Source organism: Maylandia zebra, linkage group LG18, assembly GCF_041146795.1.
Source record: "Maylandia zebra isolate NMK-2024a linkage group LG18, Mzebra_GT3a, whole genome shotgun sequence".
Classification (NCBI taxonomy): domain Eukaryota; kingdom Metazoa; phylum Chordata; class Actinopteri; order Cichliformes; family Cichlidae; genus Maylandia; species Maylandia zebra.
In genome coordinates this window covers 16,484,909-16,499,591 of record NC_135184.1, presented here as the reverse complement: position 1 = coordinate 16,499,591, position 14,683 = coordinate 16,484,909, and the positions used below count along the sequence as shown (strand labels likewise).

The window sequence follows — 14,683 nt, the reverse complement described above, 5'->3', positions numbered from 1 at the left end:
TGTCCGTCAATCCATTTTCTTCCACTTACTCGGGGCCGGGTCGCAGGGCCGCCGTCTAAGCACACTAGAGGCGAAACTATGAAACAGGAAGTGAGAACATAACTAAAGCTTAAGTGAACACTTAACTACAACAAGAACTAAAGATGCCAGTATACTCAAGAATATATAAAGATCTATGAATGACAAAAAAATTAAAAAGCTTTAAAAAGACCCAGTCATATCCAGTATCATCACAGAATGAGCCTGAATTCATTTAGCATGACCTGAGATTTAATTTATTCTGTAGCTGATTTCAGACAAAAGGAATTACAAATCAAATTTTATCTTCATTTTCCAAATTAATCGGGGGCTTTAAGGGGACAGGTAGAAGGTACAGGACTTCTTTACATCTGTGGACTGTGGAATATTTAGTACTGAGGGATTTACACAACAGGACTTGTTTCACAGGTGGCATCCTATCATGGTACTACGCTGGAATTTACTAAGCTCTTGAGAACGACTCATTCTTTCACAAATGTTTGCAGAAGCAATTTGCATGCCTAGGTGTTTGATTTTACACACCTGTGTCTATGGAAGTGATTGGAACACAGTGAGTGAGTAAATACTTTGGGCAATCCAGGCTATCCAGGCTATTCGGGGCCTGAACCAGGTGTAGGACTGGACTCTCCCAAACACGTCACTATAAGACTGGACTCTCACACACGTCACCACACGCACCACCACACATTTCCTATAATCCTATAATTCCTATAATTTATAATCCTTATCTTTATAATCTCTTCTGCTATTTGCACATTCTTTACTGTAAATTCCTAAGTTAATTTGTAAATTTTTGTAGTAAATTGTAAATATTGTAGAACTTTTCTTCTGTCATTTAATGGTCGGGCATTGTACAGCTACAAGCATTTCACCCCCATGTCATACTGTGTATGGTTGTGTGTGTGTGACAAATAAAATTTGAATTTGAATTTGAATATAGTGTATCTAGTACAGCATTTATAGTTTGTTTTAATCAGCAACCAAAAAAAACTCTTTCTATATTATCATTTATTAGATTTACTACAAACCATTTTTCCCCTTTGCCTTCAAGTCAAATGTTCTTGAGAAAATCACAAACATCTATTTATTTCGTTTTCTGTTTAGTTTTATTTTCCAATTAAGAGGCAATTTATGTGAACAACTTAGAGTGTCCAAAAAGTGCAAGGTAAAGACCTCACAGTTAGGGCTGGGCCATATTATACCGTTCACGGTAATACCGGTATAATGTTAGGCAACGATAGGAAAATGAAATATCGCGATAGAATGGGAGTAAAACGCGCGTGCGCAGTGCCTTTGTTTTCATACGCACATGGCCGATTGTTGAGTGAAACAGATGAACCAGAATTGGTTTGTAAAAATGGTGCAACTTCCGTGATGTGGAACTGGTTTAGTGTTTGTCCATCAGATACACAACAAAGCACATTTTTTTGCAGAACATGCAAGCGGCCGTTGTTATTGTCATATTTGTCGGACTAAGATGCTCTTAAATCTGGGAGTAATCTGGGTCCTAAACGCCGTATGCTTCAGGTCAAACAACACTGCAGCATCACTTAGAGTTAAAAACTGTCTAAATTCTTTCATCTTTAATAAAACGATCAGCATTGCTGCTTTACCAGGTGTAACTATGAAGTTTAACTTCCAGGCATCCATGAAAACAAAAGTTATTACATTTAACGGAGTTAGAAGTTAGCAGGAAGCTAGCGGAAGTTAGCTCGCTAGTTTCGCTAGTTACCTAAGCATGATATTGCATGTTCTGACTGAGAGATTTCTGAAAAAAATCAAACGTACAGCTCTGCTATCACTTCCAACATAAATGAAGACGGGAAACTAAACAGCAGTGACGTTTGTAGGGTTACTGAAGTTGGGCTAGCTGGTATATAATGATGTGCTACGTGATCGCTAGCGACACAGCTATGTTAGCATAACATAAACAGTGAAGCTGGAGGACGAACACTAACACTTTTCCACTTATAAAAGTTAACGTGAAGGTTCTTCATGGTTAGAGACAAATGCAATCGCATGGCAGGATGCTGTAAACGGACCAAACTTCAGTCAGGAGAACAACTGAGATAATCCATCCACAATACGAGGTTAGTCATTAATATACTGCAGCAACATGGGAATAGAGCAGCTGCCAGAGAATTCAACATTAATGAATCAATGGTACAGAAGTGGAGGAAGCAAGAAGAATGAGTTTAATAAAGTTTGATTTATCTGACTGCTTTGTTTCGCTTAATGTGCCTTATAATCCCGTGCACCTTATGGTCCGAAAAATGCGTACTGCACACTGCAGTTTAATGTTGCAAAGCACCTCTTTTTAACTTCAGTGGATATTATACATGGTTATGCTCAGGATATGTCAGCCCATTTCTACTGGAAATGCCTTTTGGTTAAACTGTCAGCAAGGAATTTGCATTTGCACTGTTATATTTTTATAAAGCTTTAATGTACATAAAAACCAGCTTCTTGTTTAAGTGAAAATAAATGGAAGGTTGTCTTTTTGCGCTAGTAATGTTGTGGAGTTGTATTTTGTCTCGCATCAATTATATCGTCGGTTATATCGTTATCGCAAATTTTCAAATATATATCGTGATAAATATTTTTGGCCATATCGCCCTGCTCTACTCACAGTATTAGGGAGGAAATTGACAATCAGACAAATGTAATCTTTCCAGTGTGTCACCTAGGACCACCTAGGACCACCAAGGACCACCAAGCGGGAAGGAAAAACTCCCTTTTACAGACTGAAACCCCTGGCAGAACCAGGTGGTAAGGGGTGGTCATCTGCTGCAGCCTATGTACTTATATTTTGAAAAGAGGGTTGTAACTTCGCATGTAAATAAATATTTCCTTGTCTCTGTTATTCAGTGGTTATGCAGCAGGCGACTGTCTTCCTTAAACCACAAAACATGGAAGAGAAGATTCTTGGGTTGATTTTTTGAGCTGTGCTTTTAAGGCCTCCAAAATGCCTGGAACGACAGTCACATCATTGTTTTCCATCACAGTCTGAAGCACATATTTCGATCCAAATTTGTGACACAGTTCTTTATAGATTCGGATGTGCTAATTTTTTATTTTTACAATATTTGGTACCGTAACTCAATTCTTCTACAATCCTCTCCTTCACATAAGTCACTATTTGATGAAAAAATATGTTTGCAACTGATGTGTAGGTTTTGCTAGCAGTGTGACAGACTAATTTTGCAAGACACAAGGTTAGAAAGGTCTGGTCAACTCAACATTTAAGAAGCAGTGGAAGTGGATATGTAGTCGAACATCCCAAGGAATTAGCTCCCTCTGTTGTAGAGGTCTCTGCACAGTCCTGCTCAAGATTTTTTACTTCAGTGATGCAAAAATCAAGATTGTGGCCATGCAAAGTTTAGCAAGCCAAGACTCATTTCATTGCTGTCATAATTTTCAAGCTCATATGGAGCCCTGGATCCTATCACATTCTTATTGTGTAAAAAGAACCTTTCACACAATAAGGCATAGTATTTAAACCACAATTTGTGATGGATAGTTCAGTTGCAGAAAAAAAGTGTTTAGATATTTTACTTAAAGTAGGTTAATAGTTCAGAGGTTGTACATTGTAATATATATGAAGTAAAATGACAGTTTTTAGAATCATATACATGACGTCATTGGATAACAGTTACTGATTTATTGCTGTCTATGTCTTTTTCATGTCGCAGCTATTGATTATTTTAACTATTTATATGTTGTTTAGTAGCTTGAGTTATAATAATCCACTTAATTTTCGGAATAATACATAACTAAAGCATTTTAAAAAGTAGTAAGAAGTAGAAGAGTAAGAAGTGCAATAATTGGATTCAAAATGGGAGTGGTTGTAGCTCAGAAAGGTAGAGCAGATCATCTACTACTTGGAAGGTTGGTGGTTTGCTGGTTGCTCTATTCTGCACGCCAGATACCCTTGGACAAGATATTGATTCCAAGTTACTTTCCGATGCATCCATCAGAGTGTGAATATGTGTCAAAGTGCTTAAGTGTTTGTATGTATGTCTGGGCTACTCTAACATTCTTTGTATGAATGGGAGAATGAGGCATAAAGGGCATTGAATGCTTGGGCAGGGAAGAAAAGCTTGAAAAGCTTAAAGACTTTTAAACAGTTATTGTTATTATTAAAGAGAAGGTCCCTTTGCTTCCATGCAAAAATGAGAAATGCATTAAAGAGGCTTCCACCATAGATTCCAATTCCAATTAATAATAATAATAATGATAAAAATAATAATGACAGTGTGATATGACTCTTTATAAAGAGTAGTAACTTGGCCTGTATATTTACTGTAGTAATGATTTTTGGACTTTTACCTGTATCAGTAGAATAATATACCCTTTGGTACGTATTTAAACTTGTGCAGTTCAGCCTAGTGCAGAAAAGCAAACTCAAGAAGAAAACAGTATTAAGAGTTTCAAGAAAAGTGAATCAATCTAAATTTTACAGGCATAACTGAGTGATTTGGTGTGAGAATCTCACCCATATCCGCCTCCGGTCCACGCTGGTGAGTTATGAAACGCACCTCCAGATTGGGTAAGCGCCACTAGTTTGTTCCTGCGCTTAGCAAACTAGTGAGGGAGGAAACACTGGTAACTTCACAAAGATGGGTTCGAGATATATTATATTTCTAATGACGCTTTGGGGACACGCACACAGACCACTTCAGTAACTCTGCATTGACTGTTTTTTTTTTCTCAATGAGTTCCAGGAAGGTAAGAAGTCTGGTAACTAGCTAGCCAGTTAATGCTACTCAATGGAGTATAGCTAGTTAGCTTTAGCAGCCCATGTTATCCGGTTTTGCCCGCCCACAGCGGAAAGGGGTTTACTAGCCAGGCATGTGTTGCTAGAATCATATTTTAACTATTAATAACAGCAAATATAGCCACTGTCATTTGTAATTCAGTTGTCAGAGTAAATACAGGTGAAATTATCATTAAAGCCTCCAGCAGGGTTATCTTAGCAAAAACCGTTAAAGGCTTTTAAAAAAATTATTATTATTAAGCTAACCCCTTTTACTTCTTCATTAATTTTCTGCAGCGTAAAAGGTACTCCAGGGACATAAAGTGCGTTTTCTTTCCCGATGATATCCAAAATGCTCTCCCGAAAGTGGGCAGGGAGCCCTCTTCGCTCTCTTCCCTTTCATCCGCTAAGAGCTGGGAGAAGTGTGGAGACAGTTTTTTGGATAGTCCGGTGACAAAGGTGATAAAGATCAACAGCTTTCCGTCCATCTCTTAGCATTATCACCCTGCTACTCCCAACTGTGTTCATACTGTGGATTTCTATTTTTTGTTGCAGATCATTCCGTCTTCAGGAAGAAAAATATCTACTCTAAAGAAGCTGAAACAGTTGTCTGCTGCAGGTATCTTGCTCAGTTTGCTGGCCTTTTTTGCTATGGTCCATCTCAGACTTTTCTATCTTCTATCTTACCTCACAACTTTTAATACTCTGTAAGTACCTCATACTTAAGTGTACAGTACTGTTCACAAGTCAGGGCCCACTCATTTCTTTTAAATTTGTTAGGAAAATGGGAAATATGTACAGCAGTTATAAAATTAGTTAGTCTGTGGCAACAGGTAGCTTCCTTATAATAGCTGTCCGAAGCTTTCCAGAGGAAAAGAAATATCTAATGTATGATGTTTCAGAGGGCTTTTACTTTGAAATGCACAATTAGACTGGGTGACACTGTGAGGGTGTATCCTATTACTCCAGGGCAATTCCAGATGAAAAAGAGCTCATATATGCCATTTCTTTTACTTTGAAATACAAAATCATACTTTTTGGTTATTGACTGGAAAACACTTTAGGGGTGTGTGCTCTTAATCTAAATTGAAATTAGTCTGTGGAAACGGTGAATTTCTTGTACACGTTTTTTTAAAATGGAAATGTTTAAAAAGGGTTATTAATATATTTGTCATATTTGCATATTTTTAGTTGTCATTTGAAATTTACTTTTCATATTGATTTCTGTATCATTGCTTATTTAATGAATCATTACATAATTAATGACAGATTAAATGTACTGGTCAATCTTGAAATCACCTTCACCTGAAGATCACTTTTAAGTGGGTTTCTCTTAACGTGATACCTAGTATATGCGCACATAACACAAAACATGGGGCATGCTTGATTTATAGTAATTATTAAAACATGTGCAAACCTAAATGGAAATAGTATCTGAGGCAAAAACAGAGTTTGTACAATTCTAACAAGCTAGAAAGTCAGTATTTATACAGCCACCTTTATTTTTCAGCACAGCCACAACTGTTATAGGCAAGCTTTCTTGTAATTTCTTCAATAGTCTTCAGAAGTAAGTCTCCAGTTTTAACAAGCACCTCATAGTGATTCAATTCGAACATTGCATTGTCCCCTTCTGTATGTGTTTCCCAGTTCAGAGCAGTTCCCCTCACCGTGAGGAGGACCCAGTGAACATTGCATGGAGCTCCAGTGACTCTGAGCAGCCTGATGATGAGACCCAGGAGCAGCATCCATCCAGAGTTACTGCACAGAGGCAGCAGCAGTGTCACAGTCGAGGGAGACCCACAGCTTCCACTCAGTCTTACAGCAGAGCACTGCTCATGCTCAGCACTGATAAAGGTATAAAATTAAGTTGTGACTTGCTGAGGGAGAAATTTTACATTTCAGGTTATTCTAACTGAAGTTCACCTTTATCTTCAAAATTTCTTCTTTTTTTTTGTCAATTTTTTTAACGACAAAACAAATAGTTTCTGACCTTTGGAGGTGCTTTTATGGTCAAACTAGCGCATTCTTTGTTTCAGTCTTTATGACAAAAAAACATATGTTGGTGTACTATCAGTCTTCTTCATTTACAGTTACTTTTTTTACAGTTTGCCATTTTTAGAAGCTCAAAATGAATTGGACAAACCAACATAACATTTAAATGTAAAAGTAGTTCTTAATATTTAGCTGAAAATCCTTTATAGTCCGTGACTGAGTACTAGAACCCATGGACTTTACTAAATGCTAGTGATGGGATTTCCGGCTCTTTTTAGAGAACCGGCTCTTTCGGTTCGGCTCACTAAAAAGAGCCGGCTCTTTCGGCTCCGAACCGGCTCTTCAGGTTGTTTTGTTGCTTTAATTAATTTATTATTAACAACAATATAAAATTATGCACAAAAGGAATCACTAATGTAAAAAAAAAGTGGTTTTATTTATATATGTTTATATATAAATATATGCGGTGGCCCCTAGAGACAAAACACGTACAAACTCCAAAACACATTTCTAGTATGAACTGAACTTCCAAAACAGAGCTACCTAGATCACTTAAATTACACAATTAAAAGCATATGTGTATTGTTTGTGTATTTATACACAAGCATTCATATATAGTCAAATAATAATTTAAAAAAAATGTTCATTTACCTTTTGCTACCACACACCAAATCCGGTCGTTGGTACTTGCTGGCTTGTGTAGCCACTAGGTAACAAAAGTTCAACACTGCCCCTAGCATCCTGGAGCAGTTCTGTTATCTTTTGTACGTGTTTTGAGTTTTTATGTGCTTCTGAGTTTTTATGTATTTTGGAGTTTGTACGTGTTTTTACGTGTTTTGGAGTTTTTACGTGTTTTGGAGTTTTGAGGGTGAGAGAAAAAAAAAAAAAACGGCTCTCGATAAGAAGCCGGCTCGCGTCGTTCACGTCAAAGAGCCGGCTCTAAGAGCCATTTCATTCGCGACCGACCCATCACTATTAAATGTGCTGTGTTTCCTCCCTTGAGATGTTCTGGTAGGCCTTTACTGCAGTCACCTTCAGTTGCTGCTCGTTTGTGGGTTTCTCTGCCTTCAGTTTTTTTATTTAATAACTGAAAAGCGTCCCTTATTCACTCGAGATCAGGTGACAACCGTTTCTTTGCTCTTGGATTGCTATTGCAGTATGTTTTGGGTCATTATCAAGTCAAGTCAGGTGGCTTCATTGTCATTCCAATCATGTGCAGTGGTACAGCACACAGTGAAACGAGACAATGTTCATCCAAGACCATGGTGCTCTATATGACATATAACAGACAATCAACACAGGACTACATAAAGTGCAATGTGCAAAAATTGTCAAAAAACACAACAAAAACAGTGCAACACCAGAGAGAACAGAACAATACAGACACAACAGTGCAATTGAAATGTGCAAAAGAGTGAGTATTGTGCAAAAAGTGAAAGCACGTCTTTATTGTAAACTTTAACTCCTCGAGAAAGTTGTCTTCTGTTGTTTTCCAGCTCCATTGGTGTTGCTGAGCTGATCAGTGCATTCCTGCTTTCCAAGAATGGGCTAGTTGGACTAAGTGTAGTATTGGCTATAATTCGGGACTAGTTAATGCACCGCTTTTGTTAAACCCCTTGAATCAAAATCTCAAAGTGTGGCCTTCAATCAGATTTTCATTATTTAACCTACTGTGCTGGTGTACAGATGCAAATTTACAAAAAAATGCTTATTGTCTGTAACGCTGGGTAATACAGTAAATTAACAAATTTCTTAGAAAGCTTAACTGTTCCTTTAACTCAGTCTACTTTGTGGTCCATTTCCAGATTTTTCTTAGTAAAAGCAATTGACTTAAGGTGATAAACTTCTGTTATATATTAACAGCTCAGTTATCTCTATAGTCTGATAAACGCCATAAGATAAAATTTACAGCACTAGCACAGCTCTTTCTTTCATTCCTAGATGACCTTCCCGTTATTGACACAGACAGCGACCTGGGTGATGAGTCTCAGGAAGATGTTGAAAAGCACAGTGGGCAACAAATCTCAGACTGTGATTCCTCTGAAGAGAAGCCAAATGACTTCCCTTCTAAAACTGAAGATGTAAGTAAACCTTAAACTATCTGTGCCGTGAAAGTGTTTTTTTTTTTTTTTTTTTTAAAAACACCTGCATAGTGAGGCACACTGATCTGTAGATCAGTGCTGTTTGTGTTAGGGGACACTAGGTGGGGCTATATGCCTTCCTAAGCTCTTAATACCTTAGTCCAGTATATTACCAACTGTGTTTCTAATTATCAGCTGACTGCCAGTTGATGCATTTGTCTAAGAAGTGCTCATCTGTGTGTTTTAACAACTTTTCTGGCGTCCTGCTGGAGAATACTGTTCGCTGCTAATCTGATGGTTTTGTTTGCAGCTGTAGCAGATGCTGCATGAAAGCCTGTGTTCTTGCAAGATACTATGTAGATATTATATTTTAGTGTTTGTCTCAAAGTTGTTGTTTTTTTTTTTTTGTTTGTTTTTTTCAGTAATTTTTTGTTCAGTTTGTCGCAGTTGAATGTTTAGCCTTGAAACCACTAGGTGGAGCGTTGTCTCAGCCATGTTTTGATGTCCTAAGAAGGCCCCATAGGCTCAAACCAGAGTAGTTTCTAGATTCAGGTTATGTTCTGTCAAAGTTCAGAAGCTGAGCCAGCAGTAAAACACAGGTTTAATGTGAAGGGCAAAGTAGATCTGAACACTGGGGCTAATTTATGCGTGATGTGAAACTCACAAAAAAGCACTTGCCTCTCTTTAAGTACAATATGTAAAGAATTGCATAGTTTCCACTCGTGTTATTTATAGAAATAAAAACACTGTAGAGCTGCGACACAGAGAAAATGGAAATTATTGAGTAATATTTGAACCTTTCAGGTTTACAAATGTGCAGATTTGCGCTCCTTTTTTGTACTTTGTCAAAGTAAATTAAATATTTTTGAAGTGTTTGTTCTTTTTTTTTCTTAAAGCCAAAACACAAAACATAATTCATGCAAACTGAACCATCAGATTCAACGGTGTAATGAAAGATCCCCCCCCCACAGTGGCTCGACTGCTCCCGCTCACAAGCCATTCAGAGGTACTGTTTGTTGAAGGCAGGGCTGGCATGGTGAGAATGTACAAGGAGTGGTGACAGTGTTTAGCTCATAGACCACACACATGCAGTTTAGTTGTTAGAGCACATATTACAATTTAAAAAACAAAAAGATCAGCAGGTTGTGGCAAAACTGAATGAATGCGGTTGACTAGATAGCGGTTTGTGAGAACACCGTTGAACACGAGGATGGGTCAGATTGAAGCCGGTGATCATTTGTCTCGGTACTGGTATAGCCTCTGCCTGTCGCTTACGGTCCTTTTATTGAGGCTGCAAAAAGCACTAACTTGATATATCGAGAGGAAGCCTGACGAGAGATTAACATCAGTCCCGCAGACCCCAGCTACTTCCTCTTGTCACACTTATAATTTGCTGTTATCAGCTCTTTGGGGTCAAAAAAATATAAGATCAACAAACAGGAGGCTTGTGGTCAGAGGGCCTCTAGAAAGAAGCCTTTAGAGTCCTACTTTTATAGTTTAATGTAGTCGCACTGAAATATGTGCACGGGGTAGTTTTGGCAGATCAAATGTTACATATTTGAAAGGAATAGTACGTAGCTTTCTTGCATCCGATTATCAGTGGGATTAAATTTAGTATATGCACAGTAAATATTGACTTAATTAGAATATCAGAATGTTCTGGCCTATTTGGACTTTTTATTTGCTGCCCGGAAAGCTCACTTACACATTTCCAATTGTAAATCAAACCGGATCTAACAGGATACGGGAGGGGGAGGGGGGAAGGATCCTAATCCTAGGCAAAATTTACTACTCCAGATAAACGCATGGCTGAGTCACTTAATGTGCCCCTGCCAGATTTCTGTGTTTTTGTACTAGCCGCTAAGAGAGGACAGGCGGAGCTGTATAGGCGACTCCGCGCTTCAAGGCCAAAGGGGATGGCTGCTTCCCAGATGAAGTGTGTTGCTCGGTCCGACACCCACCGACATCGGCGCTTAAAGGGTCAACCACCCACACCACATAAGAGCTCGAGAAGGGCTATAAACAACTTTTTTACTACTGTTTGTTCAGGAGAACTTGAGTGAGTGGAAGAGGCTGCGTAGAGCTGTGTACTTATAATGCTTTCAGTGCTGGTGAAAACATTTTTGAGCCGGGGCCAGGAACATAGTGTTCCTTTTTCTCTGTAGCTGGTTGGAGTGTGACGTCTGCTGGCACGCTGCCTAGCAGGGTCAAGTTGATTCAAAGAAGAGAGCATATTGGCTGACAGGGCCTGGTATGCTGGTCTTGTCTGCACATGACAGGAACTCAGGTTTCTCGTGGATTTTTCCATGAGAACAGATTCCTTCAGGTGTAGCCAGCAATGATACAGCAAGAAAGATTGTTTAGTGCACTAATTTGACAATTAATCAGCCTGACTGCATGTCGGTGTATCATCCTCTTGATTTTTGATATTGATTTTATTGTTTTTATTAATCATTAATTACTCATGAATATGTTACAGGTGGATGAACCCTTTTAAAAGCGTTACTTTTTGCCTTTATATATAATATACACACTTACACTTTTATAGGGATGGGTGCTCCTATTGTTGAAATGTGTGTATGTGCAAGCAATAAGCTTAGACTTCTGATTGCTTTAAACACTGTTTCAGACAGTTTTTCTATTTCAGCTCTGTACAGGGAGAGGATATCCTGGTGATTAATGCAGCAACCTCACTCACCTGCTGACACCTTCTGTTTACAAGGGTCAGCCAATCAGAAGAAAGGGGAAGGAATTTAACACTAGGAGGGTCATTTTGACCGCAGTAACAACAGCAGTAATAGCAAAGGTATCATTTCTTGAAGAAGTTAGGTTGTTAATTTTCATCTAAATTTTTATAATATTAAGGAAGATTTGACAAAATACATATTTAAGATTCATTTTAAGGGGTTTTATTAGTTTTATTAATGATTTACAGCATTTTCTTACAGAATGTGAAATAAAAAATATACATTAGAATAAATGTAAATGAGATTGAATTGACCTCACAGGTAGCTGTGCTCTGGATTTACTTTACTTGCTCTGCACAGCCAGCAACCTGCCCTGTTCGGTCAAACACTCCCCGCTCTGCTCCAACTCATCATGTGCCCAGCAATAATTATTCATGTGTTATCTAACTACAGTCACTCTCTATATGTATTTATCAGTCACATCTACCTAGCTGTAACTCGTTTTGTGACAGGCTTTACACACAACCTCACAATGTGTGTAAAGAAATCACGTTTCTAAGCAACATGCTGTGCTGCAGTAGTGGTTTTACATTACATAACATTTCGGCTTTGGTAAAAGTTGTCCTAATTCTTTTGATCGCCCACACCCCAAAATTGAGTATTTGATGAATAAGCCAATTTTTGAAAATGGCAGAAAATATGACATGATTGAATTTTAATTTAACAAACCTACAGGATTTTTAAAATACCAAAGGGCTCAAAATGAACCCTTGGCAGTTTCTAGTATGAAGTTTTTTGAGAGGTTGCACCAAGACAAATAAGGGTTACTTTGAGATGTAAATCATTCAGAGTGTGTTTAGAGTCCTAGAAGAGAAATGTGGAGCTGGATGTCAGCATATAACATACAGTTGCATTTGACTGCAGTTGAGCATTTTTAACGTTTTCATTCAAGAATGTCAAACTACAAAATTACAACTGTTCTCCACGTCAAATGCTTACTTTGTTCCCAGGTTAAAGAGCTTGAGATCTCAGGGTATGTGTCTGATGGAGAGGATATTGGCAGCCCAATGACTTCAAGCAGACTGGACTCTGAGATCTTTCCTTTCCAAACTGGTGAGGGCAGCAAAAAGTCAATCAGCAACTGGGTGAGATCTGCTCAGGCGATGCTGCAAACGCCCCAGAAACCAGTCAATAGACAACCCAAGACTCCAGAAGACTCTGCCAAAAAGAGAAGAAAGTTTCAAAGGTGTGACTTTTGTTCCAGTCCACTGTTTTTAAATGCCTAGTACCTCTGCTGATACGCAGCATATGAGCGTATCATATTACTGCACCGAATTTAGTTTTATAGAAGTTTGATATCAGTCAAGTTACATAACATTAACCTCACACAGGTGAGCCTTCAAAATTATCATAAAGTTATGTCAGTGACGCTCAAGAAACCGCACTGGTCTTTGCAGCCTTCATGGAGTTAGAGTTTCTGCAGGACGGTGTTAGTTTTAATAAAAATTGCACCTGAGCGTATAATATGTGTGATAGTGCATTGCTTCACAATACGAACAAACAAAGCAAGATGTATTGCTTGCAGCCAGGTGATAGACAGACTTTGGTGACAATGTTTCCACGGCAGAACTGATGATGAAAGGGACACCTGGTGGCACAATGTGGGTGCTAAATGTCGTTTGCAATCTCTAAGCCCACCAAATCTGACAGATGGCTTTCTGTAGTCTTTGACAGCTGGTTCTGTGCATCAGAAAATCTTTTACTTCACTTTGAAATAAACATTTCTGCTTGTGCGTTGGTTAGACTGCTTGCGCTCTGTGAGTTTATCACATTACATCATCTACCTCTGTGGGGGTGGGGGGCGTGCGCGTGTGTGTTTTTCACAGTGGAGGTCTGGCAGAAAGGCTGAATCGACTTCAGTGCAGGCAGAGGTCAGCTATCAGCTTCTGGAAGCACCAGTCCATCTCTGGTTCCTCGGCAGCAACAACCACAACAGGTGATCCACGTCACACGAGTCCTCTGCCAGATCACACCAGGATCATACACACATAAACCTGTGAATCATCACTTAAAGTTTAACAGTGAACTTTGATTTGTGAGTGGGATGAAGCCTGGCTGAAAGGTGTGATTTTTTTTTTTTTTTTTTTTTTAACCATACATGTGATTGTACTTAGGGGCCACGCTGAGGAAATGCTGGCTGAACTGTGAACTCGACATGTAGGTGACAGGAAGCTGCTTGCCTACCTTTTTTTTTCTTTTTTCCTTTCCGCGGCGTACCAAACCACTTGCATTGTCTTGTTGTTAAGTATCTCCTCGTAATAGGACATGAGCATTGACTCAGAGGTGACAGTTGATTGTGGAAAATGAAAACGCCTACCTGATCTAACTTAGTTTGTGGTCAGTCGATGGTTTGACTAGCGTAACGAGCTACGAAGATGGGTTGAAATGTAGGAGTTTATTTTGACTTGACCTGGTTTAGAAGTCTAATCAATATTTGATCTTTCTTTTGTCTTTTTTGCACAAAGACTTTTGTTTGTTTAGTCTTTTCAACCCATTAACGTCACATGGCTGACATCAGGATTTTTTTTAAATATAAAAAAATATATATCTTTTGGTGCAAAATGTTCTTTTTCCAGAACATTTTTCACAATTTAATCTGCTACACTCAACCCGCAAACTGCAGGCCAAACAGTCACCATGGAATCAATGGTTCAAATCACCAATTAAGTAGCATTAAAAGTCATGTTTTCAGCCTCATACAAAGGCAGTTTTGGCCTCTCTGAATAATTTCCTTCATTATAATATATATATATATATATGAGTGAACTTCTTTCTGACTCATACATTTGGATGTTAATAAGGCTCAGAGTTCACAGAATGGCCAATTTGACTGACACGTGTGAAGACACACACGTACAGAGTGTCTCTGTCTCCTAGGCCTCTCTGCTAATTTGGACCTGGTTTGCACCTCTCCACCACGTTTGTGTAGTTGGTGCCTTTCGGAGCATTTTAATGGCATTTATCTGGTAAATGCTACGCTGTGTGGTAGAGTTCAGCCGAGGAGTTTGTGCTTCTGTTTTGTTGAGTGAAATTCTGGCATTTTAAGCAAGATTTAGCAGGTTATGGAT

The 14,683-nt window shown here is 38.6% G+C and overlaps 1 protein-coding gene across 4 annotated transcripts in view; it reads left to right on the top strand.

The window, feature by feature from the left end:
* The first annotated feature begins 4,599 nt into the window (after window positions 1–4,599).
* The window catches only part of spidr (scaffold protein involved in DNA repair), a 44,181-nt gene continuing 34,097 nt past the window's right edge, over window positions 4,600–14,683 (top strand). For all 4 annotated transcript variants that reach the window (XR_013094037.1, XM_076876507.1, XM_012916800.5 and 1 more), the window contains exons 1-7: window positions 4,600–4,767; window positions 5,093–5,254; window positions 5,351–5,414; window positions 6,443–6,649; window positions 8,729–8,868; window positions 12,566–12,801; window positions 13,442–13,551. Coding sequence is in view for 3 of the 4 variants with exons in the window: in XM_076876507.1 (XP_076732622.1) it covers window positions 4,753–4,767; window positions 5,093–5,254; window positions 5,351–5,414; window positions 6,443–6,649; window positions 8,729–8,868; window positions 12,566–12,801; window positions 13,442–13,551 (934 nt within the window). In the remaining variant the exon portion in view is untranslated. The remainder of the gene's footprint in view (window positions 4,768–5,092; window positions 5,255–5,350; window positions 5,415–6,442; window positions 6,650–8,728; window positions 8,869–12,565; window positions 12,802–13,441; window positions 13,552–14,683) is intronic.